At 50.9% G+C, this 20,468-nt stretch overlaps 1 protein-coding gene across 1 annotated transcript in view; it reads right to left on the bottom strand.

The window, feature by feature from the left end:
* Nucleotides 1-20,468, bottom strand: part of LOC141731344 (uncharacterized) — a 204,839-nt gene that overhangs the window by 104,420 nt on the left and 79,951 nt on the right. Inside the window, exons 5-7 of the mRNA XM_074555964.1 lie at nt 7,552-7,716; nt 7,120-7,126; nt 6,614-6,701 (exon numbers count right to left, since the gene is read on the bottom strand). Of these exons, the coding sequence (XP_074412065.1) occupies nt 6,614-6,701; nt 7,120-7,126; nt 7,552-7,716 (260 nt within the window). The remainder of the gene's footprint in view (nt 1-6,613; nt 6,702-7,119; nt 7,127-7,551; nt 7,717-20,468) is intronic.

The following is a 20,468-nucleotide window of genomic DNA, read 5'->3' as shown; positions in this document are numbered from 1 at the left end:
TGCAACATCCCACTGCCTGCAGATTCTGTGAGTACAACTCTGGGTATTTCTGGTGCAGGGGAGCTGAAATGCTCATGAAGCTCTGACATGCTGAGGGCTTCTGATCAGTCACAGAATATTTCCAAGACAAGGATTTTGATCAAAATGAGGCAATTTCCTAAGACTTTGTCTTCAGATTCTTACTACTGGAGAGTGGCAGGGAGGGGGAATAAATATTAAAGGACGATTATGAATTATTAGTTATGAATTTGGACAAGTGGTGCCTGAGACAACCAAACTTTTCCTTTTAGTGACCAGCAGGTTCACAGGAGATCCCTAATGTGCCTTCAGCCACTCTGCCCATGGACAGCAGCAGCAGCACCTTTGCTGGAGCCATCAGGCTCAGTCTGAGCTGTCCTTTCCCCAAGCTGCAAAGAGAACCTGCCCCCAGGTAGTACCCTGCAAACAGGCAGGTTCTGTCAGGCCAAGGAGAGTGCACAGAGATTTGGAGTCTGTGAGTGCTGGCACAGGAAGATCAGGCACAGGGAACACCTGCAAGAGGAAAACCTCCAGGAAGCAGAGAGAAGGTCAGGGAAGGAGAGAAAACCAACCCAGCAATGCTGGGGCAGGGAGAGTTTAGAGATGCCCACAGGATCCCCTCCAGTGCAGCCCCTCCCTCTGAACAAGCCCTCTCCCTGCTGTGCCCCAGCCCAGCCTCTGCCCTCAGGGCCGAGGCTCCAAGGCGTGCAGCCCCTCCTGTGCAGGCAGAGCTGCAGCAGAGCCGTGGGGCAGCTCTGCAGCCCCAGGCCCAGTTCCCTCTGCAGAGCACAGGGCTGGGAGCAGCTGCCCAGACCTGGGGGCTCTGGAGGGGGCACAGCTGGCTCAGGGTGATGCTGTCCCCAGTGCCCAGCTCTGGGCAATGCTGGCAGGGCAGCCAGGGAAGGAGCTGCATCTCCCTTCATCCAATGCCATCACAAGGACACTTGCAGGTCCCTCTGAGATTTCAGTCCAGGCTGGGAGCTTCACCCCAGCATGCAAAGCTGTCCTAGAGCACCTCTGAGTGATAAGATCCATGGAGAAAAGGCAGAGGTGTTGTGACACTGAAAATGCTGCTGGGTTGGTGGAATGAGCAACGTGAGTCCATGGCTACAAAGGTGGAGCTGGGCTGCGGTGGATCCATCTGCTCTCAGCAGTACCTGGAGGTTTTTAAGAGAAACGTGGGAGTCTGAACATCCTCCACCTGAGAAAAGTGAAAGCCCAGAGGAGCTGCAAACAGAATGAAGTGACAGATCATCTGCCCCCAGTCTCCACTCATTGCCTTGCCTCAGGGAAATCACTCTGTTCTACCAGAGGGCAGCAGAAACGCTGAGGGTTTCTGATATCCAAGAATACCAGGAAGTACATGGAAGGAGCTTAAAAAGAAAACATCAGAACTCTGAAACACAAGAGCATGTCCGTGTGTGTTACAAAGGAGAGTGTATGGGAAATGGCTTTGATTTTGGTTACAGGGATCTCCTCTAACCCTTCACTGTCCTTTTCTCCATGAACAGGTCCCCACGTGCAGCCCCAGCAAATGTCCAACAGCAGCTCCATCAGCCACTTCCTCCTGCTGGCACTGGCAGACACGTGGCAGCTGCAGCTCCTGCACTTTTGCCTCTTGCTGGGCATCTCCCTGGCTGCCCTCCTGGGCAACGGCCTCATCATCAGCGCCGTAGCCTGCGGCCACCACCTGCACACGCCCATGTTCTTCTTCCTGCTCACCCTGGCCCTCAGCGACCTGGGCTCCATCTGAACCCCTGTTCCCAAAGCCATGCACAATTCCCTCTGGGACACCAGGAACATCTCCTACACAGGATGTGCTGCACAGGTCTTTTTCTTTATGTTCTTTATCACAGCAGAGCTTTCATTCCTGATCCTCATGTGCTCCGACAGCTACGTGTCCATCTGCAAAGCCCTGCACCACAGGACCCTCCTGGGCAGCAGAGCTTGTGCCCACATGGCAGCAGCTGCCTGGGCCAGTGCCTTTCTCTATTCACTGCTGCACACAGCCAATACATTTTCCCTGCCCCTGTGCCATGGCAATAACCTGGGCCAGTTCTTCTGGGAAATCCCACAGATCCTCAAGCTCTCCTGCTCCAATTCCTACCTCAGGGAACTTGGGCTTCTCATAGTTTGTGCTTTTCTGTTATTTGGTTGTTTTGTGTTCATTGTTTTCTCCTATGTGCACATCTTCAGGGCTGTGCTGAGGATCCCCTCTGAGCAGGGACAGCACAAAGCCTTTTCCACTTGCCTCCCTCATCTGGCCGTGGTCTCCCTGTTTATCAGCACCGCAGTATTTGCCTACGTGAAGCCCCCCTCCATGTCCTCCCCATCCCTGGATCTGGCACTGTCAGTTCTGTAGTCGGTGGTGCCTCCAGACCTGAACCGTCTCATCTACAGCCTGAGGAACCAGGAGCTCAAGGATGCCTGAGAACAAAGATGACTGGGTACTTTTCAGAACCAAAAAAGCGTTTGTTTTCTGCTGCTTAGTTTTCAGAATTGAACTCATGACTGGCCCAGTCTCTTCCTTCTCAGGTCTTTGGTGATGCCTATGGGTTGTTCTTGCCATAATGTGCTCAATTAAATGTTTCTATTTACCCCTCACCTAATTCCCTGTCTGCCTCTTGAATTGGATCCAGAAGCTCTGTATTCCAGGATCTGTACTATTGCTTTGTTTGAACAAAATAAACGACCTTGCAGAGCCCTGTTTTTCTGGGATCCCAACTCTGGGACCTGCATGAAGTTATAGGGGGGAAAGGGAAGGGTCCCAGCACAGCAGCACTGGCAGGGAGCAGCAGCACTTGGTCCTTTCAGAGCTGCTCTTCCCAAGTCCACACTCTCTTTCCCAGCCCTTCCGTGGGTGCCAGGCTGGAGTGCTCTGGCAGCTTGGTCACTGTCCTGCTGCGTGTCCATGCTGTGACCACAGGCAGGGACAGGCCATGGGCACTGCTGGGACACAGCTGGGCTCCAGCACAGCAGCTCCATCAGCAAAGGGCATCTCCTGAGGGCAGGGAGGCTTTGCCCTCTCTCCATTTCCTGCTGTCAGCAATGTGCCCCAGGAATGCCCTGGCACAGCAAAGCCCAGTGCCTGGGGCAGGGGGGAGTGTGCAGGGGGGCTCACAGCAGTGTCCTGGCACAGCCAGAGCTCCCGGGATAGCCCTCAGGGAGCAGCAGAGCAGGGCCTGGGCTGTGTCTTTGTTCTGGGGACAGCCAGGGCGATTGTCCCACACCAGCCTCTGCAACCACCATTGCCAGCACTGGCCTCTGCCCTCACCTGCAGGAGGTTGTTTGTCCCTGCACGGAGGGACACCAACTGACCAGGCCAGCAGTCTGTGTACTGAGCTGTGTACTCAGCTCTGTACTGAGGAGACTTCAGGAGTGCATCATGTGTGTGTGTGGGGAGATGAACCCCAGTGAGCACAAACACCATCAGCAGCACCCGGGAGTGGCACAATTCCAGTGGCACAAACAGTGCCTTGAGGCCACTTCACTCAAGAGGAATGTCCTCTGGGAAACCACCTGAATTCTTTGCCTGGCTGTGCTGAGGACTGCATGGAGAGAAACATCCGGGGCAGGGAGGCTCCAGGGAAAATGCTCAGGACCACCATGGACTGCACAGAGAGACATTGGAGTGGTGGCTCTGTGGGGAGAAATCACAGCTGCCTCCCTTCTGAACCACTCTGAGGACCTAGACAGGGCTGTGCTGTGTCCTGGGCACTGAGCTGGCACTGAAGGATGTGGAAAAGGCCTTTGGTGTCAGGGATGTTGAGAAGGCTGGGCAGTGTCACTGTGAGACTTCTCTCAAAGCCCTTGGAAAGGCCAGAGCCATCCCAGAAGGTCCTGGGCACCTGGGAAGGGCAGACTGGAAGCAGTCTGCAGACATGTGGCAACAGCTCTCTGGCCACAGAGAGCAAGGCACAACTTTCCCAGGCATTGTCCTGGGGAAGGCAGTGAGAAGATCATAGAAAAGAATGATAAACAATTCTTATCTTCGCTTGCTGCACCTGCTGTTGTGAACATGTGGAATGTGTTATGGAGATTTGTTTACCAAAGGGTAATTTATTAATTAGCCACTGGTGATGGTGTTTGGATTCAAGGACCAAGTGAGTCCACCTGTCTGGTGACTTTCTGTAAGAGCGATGGGTTTCTTAATAAGTAGAGTATAGTAAAGTGATTGATCAGCCTTCTGAGAATCATGGAGTCAATGCTAATTATTACCCCTTTGGGGACTGCTGGTTACAAGTGGTGAACCCTGATGTGACCCAGGGGGAGCTCGTGGTTGTGAAAAGGTGCCTGCAGAAATGAGCATCCACATTTCTACAGGGGAGGAACATCAATACAAACTTGACCTGGAGCAACCCAGACAGGGGGGCCTCCAGGAGCCCAAAGTTGAGGGATCAGAGAGAGGAAACTCAGGGCTGGGTGTTTTTGCTTCATCTTGGTCATTTGTGTATTTTGGGGGCCTGAATCTTGGTGTTTTGGAGGTTTATATGGGTGGCAGATTCCTGGTGACTTCCAGGACTTGGGCAGTAGGAACTCCCTAACCCAATGTGCTCATACATTGTATTTTTCCCCAAACCAGGATTTCTCTTTCCCAAACCTTGGCTGGATGGAGAAGGAGGCTGTTAGGAAGATGTCTGGGGACACATAGGCAGGTGAGGAGGAAGTCAGTGCCCCTTTCCCCTTCTCTTCTGCTCCATCTCCCAGCCCAACACGGCCCCTGGCTGCAGGACAGCCCTGCTGCTGATGCCATCCTGCTGGGGACGCACAGGGGGGATCTCCTTCCCTCTGGCATGGAGGCAAATCCCATCTCTTTGTCCTTCCTCCCCCAGACAAGCAGCTGAGGATGGAGACCAGGGAGGACAAATCCCCATGGCAGCAGAACCTCATGGAAGAGGCCGTTTTGAGCAACTCCACAGCACAGGAATTGAACAGGAAGGAAAATCCCTGGAGACCCTGCAGGAGGAGGGGCTGCAAACCCAGCCTGGGGTGCTCTGAGGAGGGAAGAGCCACCCTGTGCCAGGAAGGTGGACAGAGCTTCAGCCAGAGCTCAGAGCTGGTGATCTGTGGAGCAGCTTCATGATGGAGAGAAGCCCTGCAAGTGCTTGGAGTGTGGGAAGAGCTTCGGGCAGAGCAGCACCCTGATCTGCCACCAGATGATCCACACTGGTGGATCCCTATGAGTGTGGGGAATGTGGGAAGGACTTCAGCTGCAGCTCTGCCCTCACCATCCACCAACGCGTTCGCACTGGGGAGAGGCCCTACAAGTGTCCCGAGTGCCAGTGGAGGTTTCAGACCAGCTCCCATCTCCTCCCTCATCAGTGGATTCACAGGGAGGAGAGACCCTTCCACTGCCCCAGCTGCAGGAAGGGATTCAAGCACAACTCCACCCTCGTCAGGCACTGGTGCTTCCACACTGGGGAGAGGCCCTGTGAGTGTCCCCAGTGTGGGAAAAGCTTCTCAGACAGCTCTGACTTCAGTAAACACCAACAGCGTCACTGGTAAGGGAAGCCCTCCGAGTGCCCCAACTGCAGGAAGGGCTTCGTGCGCTGCTCCAACTCCATCCCCCATTGGAGGGTCCACGTTGGTCAGAGCCCTTCAGACCCACATTCCCAGTGACCTGAATTGGGAAGACACTTGGCTAGTTATCCCTTTGTTAAGGCCCTAATTTTCTTTTGATTGATCTTGATCCCTTACAACAGTCAAAATTGGGGGAAAAATCAACAAATTCATTGAAGGCATCTAAAGCCTCACTTTTTACAAGTGTTTCAGGGGAATCTGGGATTCAGGGAGATACTTGGGGGGTTTTGGGAGTATTTGATGTGGTTATCTCCCTTTCTTGGCACTCAAAGAGATGAGAGGGTTCAATCTATCACCTCAATACCCCTCAATGCCACTGAAAACTACTCAGTCCCAGCCAAAAATTCCTCGATTCCACAGCCCCTCAGGGTGGAATGGGGTTGGAAGAGGATTGGGTGAAGTGTGCTGCAAATCAGGAGGGGTGAGATGGTCATTGGGTGGGGTGGGATGGGTGGGATGGGGTTTGGGTGGTGTGAAATGGGGGAAATACGGCTTGGGAAGTGGGTCTTGATGTCCAGCAGGGGTGGGATGGGTTGGGACTGGGGAGCCGGGGTGTGAAACGAGACAGCTACAGTTTGGGGATGATGAAGGGAGGGGGAACCCATTACCGAATGTGTTTTTGGATATGAAAACAATGACACCTCCCACGGCCCCAGAGCTCAGAGCAGCTGAGATGGTGCCGGACGCAAGGCCAACTGTGGATCTTTCTCTCCCTCTCAATCTTCTCCTGATTTCCTCTTCTCAAAATCCACACCTTCTCTGGGCAAACTGTTCCAGGAGGGTCTTTTTTCTGAATCCCTACCTAAACCTACTCTCTTTCCATTTGGATCCAGTCTCCCTGGTCCCTGGTCCTGTCCTTGCCTGCCCTCGTACAAAGTCCCTGCCCAGCTTTCTTGTAGGTTGCCCTCAGGTACTGGAAGGCCACAGCTCGATGAAGTCTGAGTCTCTTTGCCAGGCTGAAGAAGCCGAGCTGTGTCAGCCTTTCCTTGCAGGAGAGGAGCTGCAGCCCTGGTACCATCTGGGTGTCCCTGCTGGGCCCCCGCTGCAGCATGGCCACGTCCTCGCCGTCCGTGCCGGGGAGCCCGGCAGAGCCGGCGGCAGCGCTGCAGGTGCAGGGTCAGCGGCAGGGAGGAGACACGGCCCTGGCGGCGGCTCCGGGAGCAGCGATTGGCGCTGGGCCGCCCGCACTGCAGAGAGCCGAGGCCCCTGTGCCTGCCCTTGTGCCCAGGGCGCCTTTCCCCGCCGCTCGCCCGCCCGCTTGGGGGAAACGCCCCCTCTGCCTCCCCTCGGGGCCGCCCCTCGCCGCTGCCCCGGGGGCTCCCCAGCGCCAGCTGGAGGGGCCCAGGCCTCGGCCTCACCCTGCTCAGCCCAAGGCCTGGAAAAGCAGATTCAAACACCCACCCAAAAAGTGCCCCAGGATTCCAATCTTTTCTCTACAGCACTGCTTTGCTATCAGAGTCTGCATGGGATTATAAAATCACCAGGAGAAAAGAGCATGAACAAGTTCTGCTTTGGCAGTACCTCAAGGCTTTGAGGGAGAGGGTGTGGTGCTTACTCGCTCAATGGGTTGCACAGAAAGTGTTGAAATGGTAAAAATAGTACAAACCCCTTAGAACTTGGAAGGAAAACCTGAAGCACTGGCAGCTAGCACATCAGAAACACCTGACTTTTGCTCCTCTCTTGCACCTGAGAGCTTCCTGGGCAGGGGCAATTCTTCCAATGGCCATGGCTAGAAAGGGCAGCGAGCAGATGGATTTAGCTTCTCCTGCCAGCCGTGAAATGTCAGTTGTCATTTGTGTGCACTGAGGATTCCGTTTCAGACTCTGAACTGGCGCAGCTGCTCCTCGGGCGCTGCTCTCATGCAGGCGCGGTGGTGCTGCTGCAGCTGTCCCGCACACAGGGAGGGCTCTGGAGCCTCCCCGGGGCCACCAAGGAGTACAGGAGGGAACGTACCCGGAATCTGGTGCAGCACCGTGGGGTTGGGGGGATCCTTCGGTCTCTTTGATGGGAGAGGGAGCAGGGCAGATGGAATGAAGATGAGACAGGGATCAGACAGCCCCACACCAGGCAGCATTTTCTCCTCTGAGAGCTCCTCTGAGCTTAGCGAGCTGGTGAAACCTGTGGAGCAAATGAGACCCAGGAGTGAGGGAAAGGCTGGCTGGGAAGGAGTCAGATAAAGCCTGTGTGGGCATTTCTCTTTCCAAGGGGCTCCTGGGAGACAAAGGAGACAAGAAGGATGTCCCATCCCACGACATTTCCTGGGATATGCTTTGGTGGTGGCCTTGGCAGTGTTAGTGGTCTTAGGTTATTGGGAGGACTCTATGATCTTAAAGGTCTTTTCCAATGGAAACAGTTCTGCAATTCTAAACCTCCATTCCTGCTTTTGAAGCATGCAGTCCCAAATAGACCCACATTTGTGTTTTTAAGGAATTTAGCATCTACCATTCCGTCATAGAAATCAGGCTTTTAATGCTCTCAGAACACTTGAATTCCTTGATCTTAAGCTGTGTATTTGAACTGAGGTGCTTTTATTCAGAAAGGTTTGACCATGGGATAAATGCAGGCAATTCAGCCACAATGGCACTTGCTTCATCTGCTTTTCTTTTTCCTTTCCCCATGGGTGGCTGATTTGGGACTATTTGTCTTGTACTTTGAGTTCTGGCTCAGACTTGCTCATGCATGTTCTGTAAAATCCTATCTACTCCTTTGTAGTGAAAAATGCTTGCAGACTGGTGGGAATTGCTAGAGACAACGCTTACAAACCAGGGCCCAGTATGATTAGCCCAGTATCCCTGCTTAAATCCCTGCTTGTATTAAAAAGGAATGAGCTATTCTAACTCACTTGTCCCCTCCCTCACCCCATTTTTTTGTAGCTCTTGGGGCAGTCCTGTGTGCCATTCCTGCTCTTTGTTATCAAATGTGTGAAGGCATGGTGCTGCTGTAGCTGCAGCCTGAGTTCAGTGGGAACATGTCCAAAGCACTGGGTCCCACAGCAGTGGGCACGGTGAGAGACTGGCCTCTGCTGCCATGGCCATCCAGCCTGGAGAGTGCAGCTGCTGGGGCTTCCCCCATTCTGCCAACAGCAGTCTGCCTCCAGCACGTGGCCTGTATGGCCATGATTTTGCCAGAGTGTGGAAAATGCATTGTTTGAATGTATTTTGATGGTGTCTGACATCACCTGACTGGAGCAGTTTGGTGGGCAGGACGCCCTGTGGGCAGGGCCATGGCAGGGATGGGTGGCTGGCACTGGCAGTGTTATTTTCCCAGACAGACTCCTGGTACAGCTGTGGAGGAGGGCACCAGCAACTGTATCAGCCCAGCGAGCAGCAGCACATGGAGGAGACCCTCATCTGCAAAGAGCCCCTAATCCCTTTGCTCCCCCATGTCAGCGCAAAATGATTCCGCCGCAGGTGAAGGGCTGCTGCAGGCTGGAGACTCCTGCAGCCAGGCCTTGTTGCAATCTCCTTGCTGCAGCTGTGCCTGGGGGATGTTGGCCTGCAGCAGCACTGCTGATGCCTGGGAATGCTGCTGGGCTCAGAGAGGCATAGTGTGTACAAAAGCTGCATTTAAAGCGAAGATGGTGAGACCCCGGAGCTGCTGGCAAGGGCAGCAGCTCTTCTTCATTCTGTGCAGGTGAGAGCCCAGCCTTGGAGCCTGTCCCTGGGGACAGGGAAACGCCCTGAGCATAAGTTTGAATTTTCAGGGACAGTCCAAATGAGAATTGCTTTGTGTTGCAATGTTGGGTTTGGGTGTGTCTGCAGGAAAGAAAGTGGGAATAAGCCCCTTGAACAACAAAGGAGAACTCTGCATGGCCAATTTACACCCTACAGATACACTGATCATATCAGCCCACTGAATATTGGGGGCATCTAATGCAGAGTGCAAAGCTTCTTTGAATAGATAGGAGAGATGAGACTTGAAGAAATAATTTTGCAGATTGAGAAAAAGGGATCAGCCCCAGGGGTCCCATAGACTGGACTTAGTTCTGCCAAATCAAAGGTGTCAAGGATGAGTTGTTTTTACCTCCTCTGTTGGGGAGTATTTCAGAATGACTGCCCCTTGCCATTTCCATTAAGAAAATTTGGAGTTTTCAGGAACTGCCAGGATCAGAAATGTTGTGAGGTAGATCATGTTTATGTTGGGTTCAGGTGTCTGTGCAATAAAGAACGCAGAGAAAAAAAAACCCCAGGGAACAATGAAGCAAAGCAAAAGAGGAACGTTTGAAAGGTCAGTTTGTTCCCTACAGCTCTCAGCCAACTGATTTTTGGGTCATCTACTGGGGAGTGCAAAGCTGCTTTTACTTCCACTGCCCGGTGTCAGAACCCAGGAAATTCCTCTGGCTGCCCTGGAGGACTCAAGTCCCCCAAGGGCTCAGAGACCTTGGCACAGAGCCCAAGACCCCTGTGCCTTTGATCTAGCCCTTGGAAAAAAGGATTACCAACCTTATATGAAGAATTACAAGCCATGAAATTTTCAGTAGAATAATAGTTAGCTTGTCACAGGGTGAAAAATAGATTTTTGAAGCTTTTTGAATGAGGGCTTGGGGTCTCAAGATGGAGGAATTTGGGTGTGCCTTGTCCTTTTTCCTTCTTCCTAGCCTCAATCTTCAGCTGTGATGTTGGCACTTTTAGACTGGTTTGGAGTAGAAAATTGTCTAACATAGATGACAGGTACTGGAAAGTAATGGTAAACATTGTACACGTAGTTTTTAGTAAAAAAAGGTAACACCGCCTCAGAGGCAGGTGGAGTGCCTCTGACATTCTTGCTGAGCGGACCTCGGCAGGTCAGGAGAAAGAAGTTTATAGATAAGATACAAGAAACAACCTTGAGACCGAGAAATGAAGAGCTCTGACTCCTTCTTCAACCGCCTGGCTGGGAAAAGAGACTTTCTAACTTAACCTGGGGTCTTCTGACCAGCTAGAGTCCTGAGAGCCCCGTGCCATTGTTTGTGTCCCAGCACTTTGTTTGATGTGAAGAGAATTAAACAAAATCCCACACCAACAAGCTGCAACCTAGAACTGAGTAGGAATTACAGAAATAAAGGCCCTGAAAAGTAGCTTTGGAAAGGGTCTCCTTCCTATGTTATAGGTAAAAGTTAAGTTAAATAAGGGTATAGTTCAATTATATTGTATTAATTATGTTAATTGTATTATGTTAAAGGAGGGGCGGGGCTTATTACAATGTGCTAGGAGAAGGATCCAGGGTTTGGTGGAACAGTGGTCTGGTGGGGAAAGGCGAGGTCAAAGCTGGATTGGATGGAAGATCTGACCAATCATTCGAAGCCCTGTAGAAACGACTGGTCCAGAATGAACGGTGTTTAAGAGCAATGAGAAGCCTGGAAATGGACCAATCATCATGCGGATCCAAAATGGATCAATCCTGGACTCAAAAGGGGCTAAAAATGGGGGGGGTGTTCAGTTGGGTCAGGGTTCTTCTTTTTGGCTACTTGTTTGGGTTTTTTTTGGGGACAGCCCAGTGCACTTGGGGTTAGTGTACTGTTCTGTTTTTGGCTTGCTGTGTGGGTGCCTGGGCTTATCCTGGGTACTCCGTTCCTTGTAGCTATTTTAATAAACAAGAACCTCTTTTTCTGGAGAAAGTTTGGTCTTGTTCATATTCATAACACCTAGACAGTGTGAAACGCTCAGGCCTGGCCCGTCTGGGCTTAGGGCTGGCTGCCCTTGGCAAGGGAATGGAAGGGGATGGAGTTGGGGTGGGGTTTTGCAGCCATGGAAACGAGAGAACCATGGTGAGCATGTCACAAAGGGGCAGCCCCACGCTGGGCTGGTGCAGGTTGTGCTGGACACGGCCCCAGTGGCAGCAGACACGTCTGGATCTGCCTCTCTGTGCTGAGTGACAGCGATTGGAGTAACCCGGCCTTGCGCAAAGACTGGGACCAAGCTCCCAGCGCTGACTGCTCTGAGAGCATTCCTAAACTCAAACCCAGACACTTCTGCCAGGCAGAAGCACGGGTTCAAACATGGGTTTTACTGGAAAAGGAAAGACAACTGAAGGAAAAGGTGAGGATAGAAAGGAGATGGAAGGCCAGAGCCAAATGGAAAAAAATCCCCCCAGGTTTCAAAGAAAACTGGTCCATGGTGGTCAATGCTGACTCTGTGTCAGAGTAGGTGGCTGACAGCTACAGATGATCCTGCAAGGATGCCCTGAGGCATCACAACATTCTATCATTAGTTTCTCATTTTTGACAGTAGCCAAATCACTCCTACTGTCAGCCAGGACAGGGACTGTGGCCATAACTGACTACAGGTTGGACATGGTCGTGAGATGCAAATTCTGTTGTTTTCTTTGCCATCAATTTTGGGTCTCATTACAGATAAATTTCCCATTCTTCCTCTGCTTGCTGATAGGATCTGAGCCTGAGGGTGGGATTACGGTGCTACAGATACGCCAATAAGGCCTGCCTGCTTGATTGGAGATCTTTGTGGTTTGCAGAAATAACATCACAACTCTGAGAGTTTTCCTGTGGATTCACAGGCCAGCCTCAAGAGGGAATCTTTTTTCCCCTTTTTATCATTGGAGGCTTCCAGCTTTCCCTTCAAACTTGCTACCTCAATACTGCTAAGAGGAATTAAATGCAGGCTAGTTCCATGAGAAATAAAACCAAATAAATTTTCTCAATAATTTAAAATATTCCCCTTGAGCACCACACCATTAGATGTGTTGATGATAAAGGTGGGAGTTCACCTAACTGACTTCTCTCCTTATGAGCATGGCTCAGCCTCACACAGAGGTGAGGGGGGAGCTGGGCCAATCTCTGCTGGGAGGAAGGGTCTTGTGGCAGCCCAGAGAGGCTGTGCACATTGCCAGGGAACAGCTGTGCCCTGCATGTGCCCCTGCACTGAGCTGTGCTGCTGCCAGTGCCCCTGGAGCTCTGGGGCTGCTGAGCTGTGGGGCAGGCAGAGGAGCAGGAGGGTGCATGTGCAGCTGAGCCATTCCTGGAGAGCACAGGGCTCTGGGATCCCTGCTGTCCCAGGGCAGCCCAGAGGCCAGGCTGTGCCTGTGCCAGCTCTGGGCAAGTGGCTCAGGGTTTTGCCCTGGCCTGCCTCAGTGTCTGCCAGCAGGAGCATGTTTCCCTGTGCAGCTGTTTAGAAGTTTGCAGGAAATGTGTCCCAGGAAATATGGAGCTTCAGATGCTTTAGGTTTGCATTGTGGCCTCTGTTCTATTTTGTGTCTCCACTTTGCAGGCCTGACTGGCTACCCTCTTGCCAAGAGGTTTTCCCTGGCAAGTTCCTCTGTGCTCCTTCCCTCCAAGCCGTTGCCTCCCATTCCGAAGAGCTCTCCTCCTACCAAGCCAAGCCCAACATGCAGCAGAGAGCAGGAGAATGGGGAAAATGGCACCGGCTGGGATGAGGAGAGGAGAAAAAAACAGGAGGTGAGTTCAGAGGGAAAAGGATATAAGGTAAGGAGACCAAGCAAAGTCCTGTGTGGCAAATGTTCAGTTTATGTGCTGTTGGCAGAGCTCGGAGAGCTTTTCCCTGTCAGGAACTGACCCTTTCAGTGAAGTTTGAACAGGTTCTGGTTTGTCTCTTTAGCTGGGCCAGAAATGATGGGATACTGAGGATGAGTGAGCACCTGCCCCTGTTGCCTCCAGCCCCATTCCTGGCCATGGCATGGGGGCCCTGGAGCACCTTGGGCAGACAGAGAGCTTGCAGAGATCAGCAGGGCAGGGGAGCTCTGCTGAACTTCCTCAATGCCAGGGAGCCTGAGATGATGGATGTGTAGGAGCTGGAGAGCAGCCAGCATGCTGAAAGCTCAGCACCACCTGGGCTCAAAGGCTGCTGGGGAAGTGTAGAAGGGAAGGGCAGCAGCAGAAGAAATGAGGGGCTTGAGAAAAGCAGGTTTTGACATCCTGCAGAATGGCTTTGTGGGGTCTTGGCTGGAGATCAGCACTGGCTGTGAGACAGCTTAGGGGCAGGGATAGAACAGTGATCTAAAGCCCCTGCCATGCCATCCAAAAGGGCAGTGGAGGCAGTGGCACACCAGAACATCCTGATGTCAAACATGTGAATGCCAGCTGGGAATGCAGCTACACTTGCAGAGGAGTGAGCATGAGGGCAGAGGTGGCAAATGTGTGACATGGTCTCTCCCTCACCACTTCGTGTTCCCTTCCCCATCCTGGGCCAAGCTGGACGATCCGTTTGACATTTCCTGGCAGGTCCCAGTTAAATGCATGGCTAAATGTCTTGAGGCATGAATGGGGGCAAGGCTGGATGCTTGATCTGATCACTATGTTCTACTCTTTCCAGACTTCCTTGCTGTATTCCAGGGGTGAGGATATGAAGAAGGGGTCACTGAGACCACCTCTGATCCCCCCCATACGCAGGGCAGTGAGTCCCCCTCTTGGCAGTGCTGCAGGGTCCCTGCCAAGCTCTCCTCAGCTGGAATTCCAGGAATCCCAGGAGATGAGGTAAGTCAAGGTGTTTGCTGCTGCAGTTCAGCTGTTCAGCTCTCTCTTCGCATCTCGTGGGATCATTTTGCCCAGTCAGGTGTCCCATGTATTTAGGCAAACCTGTGTGTATTCTCCATTTTGGCCATCTATGATGATCCAGCACAAATGATGATCCAGCACAATGTCAAAGGCAACACCCATGTCCTAAGAGCAGAGGTGGTGGTGGGGAAGAGGAGGCAGGGCTTCAAAGCACCTCAAGATGGGTCCTCTGGTGGGCTTGGCTATTGAATTCCTCTGTAATTGTTGTGGTGACATTTGGGGACTGTACTGCCTGGGATAGGGTCCTGCAGGTCTTTGTTATCCTTGGGCAAATACTGGCTACTGGAGAGGTGTCTGCAAATTCAGGTGCTACTTCTGTAAACATCAGGTGTAACTTCACTGTGCCTGTGGCTCCACAATGAAATAAGATGCCAGATAAATTTTGCAGAATAGATGTAAAATCTGATGTATAATCCGATTGGTATTTAATATTTTGATCTGGGCTTAAGATCAACGAGGGAAAGGTGCTATGGAAGAGGCATAGGACTGTACCTGATGGAAAAATATTGGCTTGGATATGCAAAAGAAAATGAAGCTATTACCGTTATGCAAGAGCTAACAATAAAGAGGGAGTCACAGAAGTGTCATGCCAGTTGCGAATCTTTAGTGGGGCTTTTAAGGTGTGATCTGAACATCCTTCCCTAGCAGCTGAGTTGGAAACCAGTCTTTGTTTTCTTGAAAGAGCCAGCAGGTGTAATATCATTCTCAGGAGACAGCAGTGCTCTGACCACATGTAGCACGAGGCTGTCACTAGGGTAAGGCACAAGCAGGCAAAGTCAAGCTTTGGCAGCTGTACAAAAGTAGCTGCCCTCCAGAGTCATGATGCAGCTCAGCAGCTCTTGCTGCTTCAGAGAGGCTTCAGGAGCCACTTGGCTCCAAAAGGAGAGGCAGCAGAACTAGGGAGTTCTGATGCAGGTAGAAGAATTACTGCTGTGTTTTAGCTGGAGCTTGGCCACCTCTGTGTGACTCCAGCAATGGCAAACTTAAGGACAATGAATTAGCTTTGCATCCTGTTGGGTTTATGGGTTGCATTTCCTCCTTTATCATAGTGACCATCCTAAGAAGTTTTGCCTCCTTTCATGGTACGCCCATTCTCTCCCTTTTCTTTCTACCTCCTCACATATTCTTTTGTCCTCCATTTTCTCCAGGCCAAGACCCAGCTGCAGAAGCAAAAAGAATTCTGAAAATGCAGGTAGGTACAGGGCATGTCTGTCCTAAAATGACCATTGTAGTCTTGACTCAGAGTTGACATTTGGAAAGCTGGGTTATCAAAATTTCTTTAAATTCATTTCAGTTCTTTGGTGGGCTCAGTGGACTCTCCCAGAGCCCAGTCCCCGGAAATGTTCTCTGGTGGCACAGTGAAAATTCCTCCAGTGTGAAGTGTTGAGTGGTACCTGGGGGCCCCTGAAATGCAGCGCTGGAAGAGGATACGTTCCTCTCCATCCTGCTCATTCTTTTTATCTCCCTGCAGCCTTTCTAGTGTCACAATTAGTAGGATAAAGAAGGCATTTAGCATGAAATGAGAAATATTCCCACTCCTTCCTCCTGCTTATGAAGCAGAAAACCTTTCATTGGGGCAGTTTCTGAGCGGAACCCTTTGAGATGTGAAGGAGATTCATGGACATTGCCTGGTATTGTATAGGCAGAAATAGGGAAACCACCTCTGACAGCATGTCCTTATAAATTTTCCAGTTAGGGAGAAAGAGCCTTCCAAAGGGATGCATCCTACGCAGGGCGTGAGTTTGTCATCCTGTGACAGCACAAGCCCAAAGCCACCTATGGCAGGTTCAGAGTGACAAATCTCTTCCCTGGCTCTCTCTGCCTGTGTCAGTGTTGCAGGCTGAGGCTGGGGCAGGAGATGCCTTCTGCCTTGTCCCTGTCCCTGCCTTGCCTGATCCCTGAGAAGTGGAATTGTGCCAGACAAAATGCAGTCTCTGGTGCATCTGGGTCAGGCAGTGCTTTCAAGTTGAAAGGCTCAATGACGCTGTTGTTGTTCCTTTGGCATCTCTGGGTGTGTAATGATAGGAGAGATGAGACTTGGAGAAATAATTCTGCTGATGCAGAACAAGGGATCAGATCCCCTGGTCCCTTTGGGGGATCAGGGTTAGTTCTGCCAAATCCTGGCTATGGCCCCTTTGGAATGACTCTTTAATTACTGATATGAAGCTGGAATGCTTAATGCGGCTAGGGAATAGTACTGCTCAGTAAGTAAGGTGACATTTTTTCTGGACTAATTCTGTACTGGAAATGACTTAACTCATTAAACCTTACCTGTCTCACTTTTATTACTGACTACAGCATTCTACAGGATGAAGAAATCCAGGTTTAAGACACTCATCCTGCTTGGCTGCCATATGATTTTATTCTCTGTGCAGCCATGTAAAGAACTAGTTCTCTTAATTCTAACTGCTTTGTTGGAGAATATTTAAAAATTACCTACCCTCTGCTATTTCCATTAGGAATATTTTGAATTGACAGTATTAGCCAAGATCAGAAATGTTTTGAGGCAGGTCATGTTTATGTTGTGTTTGGGTGTCTCTGCTGAAAAGACAGCAGGGAATAAACCCCTGGAACAAGTAAATAGAGCAAAATTGGAACTTTGGGATGAGCACTTTGTTCCCTACCAATACAGGCTCACAGAATACTGGGTACATCTAATGCAGAAAGCAAATCTTCTTTTTTATCTAAAACGTGGTGCCACTGTTTGTGTCCCAGCACTTTTTTTGTTGTAAAGAGTAATGTAAAAATCTCAAAAATGCAAAACCCGACCTGGAATTGAGTGGGGCCTACAGAAAAAAAGGGCTTGAAAATTACTTTTGAAAACAATTACTTCCTTGCCCGTGTCAGATTCTAGAGAGCACTGTGAGTTTCCAATTGTTTGGAAGGAAAGGGATCCTGTAGTAGTAGGGAGGCAACGGGCACCACATGAACTGGTAGAGCCCTTCTCTCTTGCTTGCCAGCTCCATATTGTCCAGAGAAATGAAACTGATGCTCGTTGCATGAAAAATGAAAAACAAAGCAATCTTCTCAGTAACTAAAATACACTTTGAATTCCTCACCCATTAGATGGGTTGATTGTACAGGCATGCATTCAATTAACTCACTTCTTCTCTTGTACCTGAATGTCAGCTTCTTCTGAGCCTACAGCAAAAAGTCAGAGGAAGAAGGGAAAGAGCTCTTGGTACAAGACAGGAGCTGGGATGCCTCTGTTCCCAAGGAAATGGGCTGAGCTGTTGGGCTTGGAGCCTCCTGTGCTGGAGCCCGGCCTTGGGAATGGAGGTCTGGGCTCGCGGGTGGCTCAGGGGCCTTGGCCCAGGAGCCCCAGCAGAGCCGCGGGGCAGCGCTAGCCCCAGGGGCACTGCAGGGAGGACAAGGACAGAGGGCAGGGGGAGCTGGGCTGCTGGCTGGCACGAGGAAGGGTCTTGTGGCAGCCCAGAGAGGCTGTGCACATTGCCAGGGAACAGCTGTGCCCTGCATGTGCCCCTGCAATGAGCTGTGCTGCTGCCAGTGCCCCTGGAGCTGTGGGGCTGCTGAGCTGTGGGGCAGGCAGAGGAGCAGGAGGGTGCATGTGCAGCTGAGCCATTCCTGGGGAGCACAGGGCTCGGGGCTCCCTGCTGTCCCAGGGCAGCCCAGAGGCCAGGCTGTGCCTGTGCCACCTCTGGGCAAGTGGCTCAGGGTTTTGCCCTGGCCTGCCTCAGTGTCTGCCAGCCAGGAGCATGTTTCCCTGTGCAGCTTTATAGACATTTCCAGGAAATGTGTCCCGTGAAATATGGAGCTTCAGATGCTTTAGATTGCATCTCTGCCTCTGTTACATTTTGTATGTCCATTTTGCTGGCCTGACTGACAGCAGTGGTCCCAAGGAGGTTACCTTGGGATCTGTAGTTTCCCTGCCAACATCCCAAATTCTTTTACCTTCCAAGGCCCTCCTTTCACAGAGTTGCTATCTAAGTCTCCTTTTTTATTATTATGCTGACCATTCTGCAGGGGCAAAAAATCCTGATTTAAGACATTGCTTTTTTTCTACTGCATTGCCACTTAATTTATCCTCTGTGAAGCTGTTGTATAGAATTGCAACTAGAAAATCAGCCTTTAGTTAGCCTGGCCTGAAAGTGGCCCAATCTCATACAGTTTAGAATGAAAATCCTTGGGGAAAATGAAATATCTAGTGTCAAGAACACAGTTCACACTTGGGTAACACTCCTGCACTCCTGCAATGCTCAGATTTTCTTTGAATGTCCTCTGAAATATTCCAACAAAGAGAAGACAATGTTGGTCTAAATGCATCCAGGTATTAGAACCTGGGGCTTCTTTCAGGAACTGGAAAGATGATGTTTACTACAATCAGCATAATAAGGGCAGATAAGAATCTCTGTCAAGAGCAATCATCATCTCTGCCCTTCTCTATCACACACAGAGGCTCTCCAGCATGCAGGGGCTGGGGCCTTCATCAAGCAGCAGGTTTCAGTCTGCTGGCCAACAGAGTCAAGTCATGTCTGCTGCCAGTAGCCCATCCCTTGGGAGAGGGTCTAGGCATTGTACCTTGCTGCTCTCAATCCCAATCTCTGTGTCTTGAGAGCTCTGCACTCTGGAACCTGTCTTGCCTGTTGCCCAGCATTGTGTTTTTGGAGACTTGAAGTCTGTCAGAGGTATACAGGAACCTTTGCTTCCATTTCCAGGCCTCCCACTGAGCCAGGCCAAGGAGACAGATCATCCCACCAGTCCTGGTCCTACGAGGGACAAAGAGCTGAGGGATGCCTTTGGAAAGGTAAGGGATAAGGACAGGCATGAGTGAACTTCCTTTCCAGTGGCTGTTTAGTGCTTGGCCCAAAATGTCACTGAAAATCATCATCTTCCACTCTTGGGGAATGGGGATTCCCTTGGGAATACATTGGACAGCTACAGAACCATTGCTTGGCTATTTCCAGTGGTGCCAAGATTCTTGGTTTGGAGATGGTGCTAAGGTCATGTCAGAAGCATTCTTTATGTGCAAAGGCTGTTTTAGAGAAGTTCTAAATGACAGAGCAAGCTACACATCAGTGAATGTGGGCAAAGTGCATCCTTGGAAGCAGAGAGGCAAAGATTCTAATGTTGGGTGCAAGCAAGGCTGCAAAAGAAAATGGGAGAGGTTGATTTTTCCTGGTTACCTTTGTGGCTGTATCTCACAGCCCTCTCATTCTCAAGTTTTCTGCTCATGAACATCAATGCTTCTGCAACTTGTTTTCACATGACTCCTCCTTTTGGTCTCCTGATCTCAGAGACCAAGTCCTTCAGAGTCCTTCAGAGCTGAGTCCTTCAGAAGCCAGGAAGTGAGAAACAGCTGCAATTCCTGGCCATGAGTGTTAAGCAACAGCTCATTAGCCCTCCTTGCTGGGTATTGCACATGGTTTTTATTCTCCTGCCATGGCCTGTAGGAACTGAACTGCCTGCTCCCTAGCCATGTCAGCTCTTCCTCTGCCTTGGAGCACTCCTATGACTTTCATGCTTCAAGCAGGGCTTCCTGACATTGATTGCAGTTGCAGCAGTGTAAGGTTGTGGCACTAAAGTGTTCCACCTCACTGTGTGTAATTGCCAAGGTGAGGACAGGAGACATTCCTGTGAAACTGTTGGAATGTGGATGGAGCTGCATTGAAGCCTAGGGCACTCTGTGGACTCTGTGCTCCTGATGAGATGTTGTGTGTGGTTTGTGTATTTCTGCTTACAGTCTATGATGTATTTCCATTGCACCCAGATCCGTGCTGCTTTGTGCATGTTGGCTCAAAAGAACTTGGGGCGGAAGGACGCAGAGCTTTTGGAGAGAGAGATGAAGAAAAGGAGACAAAGGAAAACATCATTGCCACCTATTCCTGAGACAGTCAAGCGTGGGCATGCAGCTGAAGCAAGTAAGTAGTGGCTACACTTGTGGTGGTCCTTTTTGACCACTTGCTTGCCCTTTGCACAGTGTTGCAGTCAGACTGGGGAGCTGTTCAGCTTGCATCTGAGTGGAAGCTTGCTTGGGATTTAATTCTGTTTCCCAAAGAAAAATACAGAGGCATGAAGTGTCTTGCCCACGGCCTCACTGAGTCAGTAACAGAATATCAGCTTCCCTCCTTCACCTCTAAAGTCTTTCAGAGAAGAAAATTCTGTCTTGCAAAGTACACTGGGGCTTCAGACTCTCTCCTGGAGAGCAGCCTCCAGGGAAGGGGAGTCCAAAAGAATGCTTTTCAACCAGGCTGCAGCCTGGAAGAAACAAAATTCAGCTCCTTGTAACGAAAACACCAGAGATCCTTCTGCCACTCCCTGCTGAGGAGCTGGCACTGTAGGGCTGTGCTGAAGCCCCAGCCAGGGCTTCTGTTGCAGCCCCAGGAGCAGCAGCAGAAGTTGTGGA

This window comes from Zonotrichia albicollis, chromosome 20 (assembly GCF_047830755.1).
Source record: "Zonotrichia albicollis isolate bZonAlb1 chromosome 20, bZonAlb1.hap1, whole genome shotgun sequence".
Classification (NCBI taxonomy): domain Eukaryota; kingdom Metazoa; phylum Chordata; class Aves; order Passeriformes; family Passerellidae; genus Zonotrichia; species Zonotrichia albicollis.
Note: the sequence above shows the minus strand (reverse complement) of the source record. Positions and strands in the feature narration are given on the sequence as shown.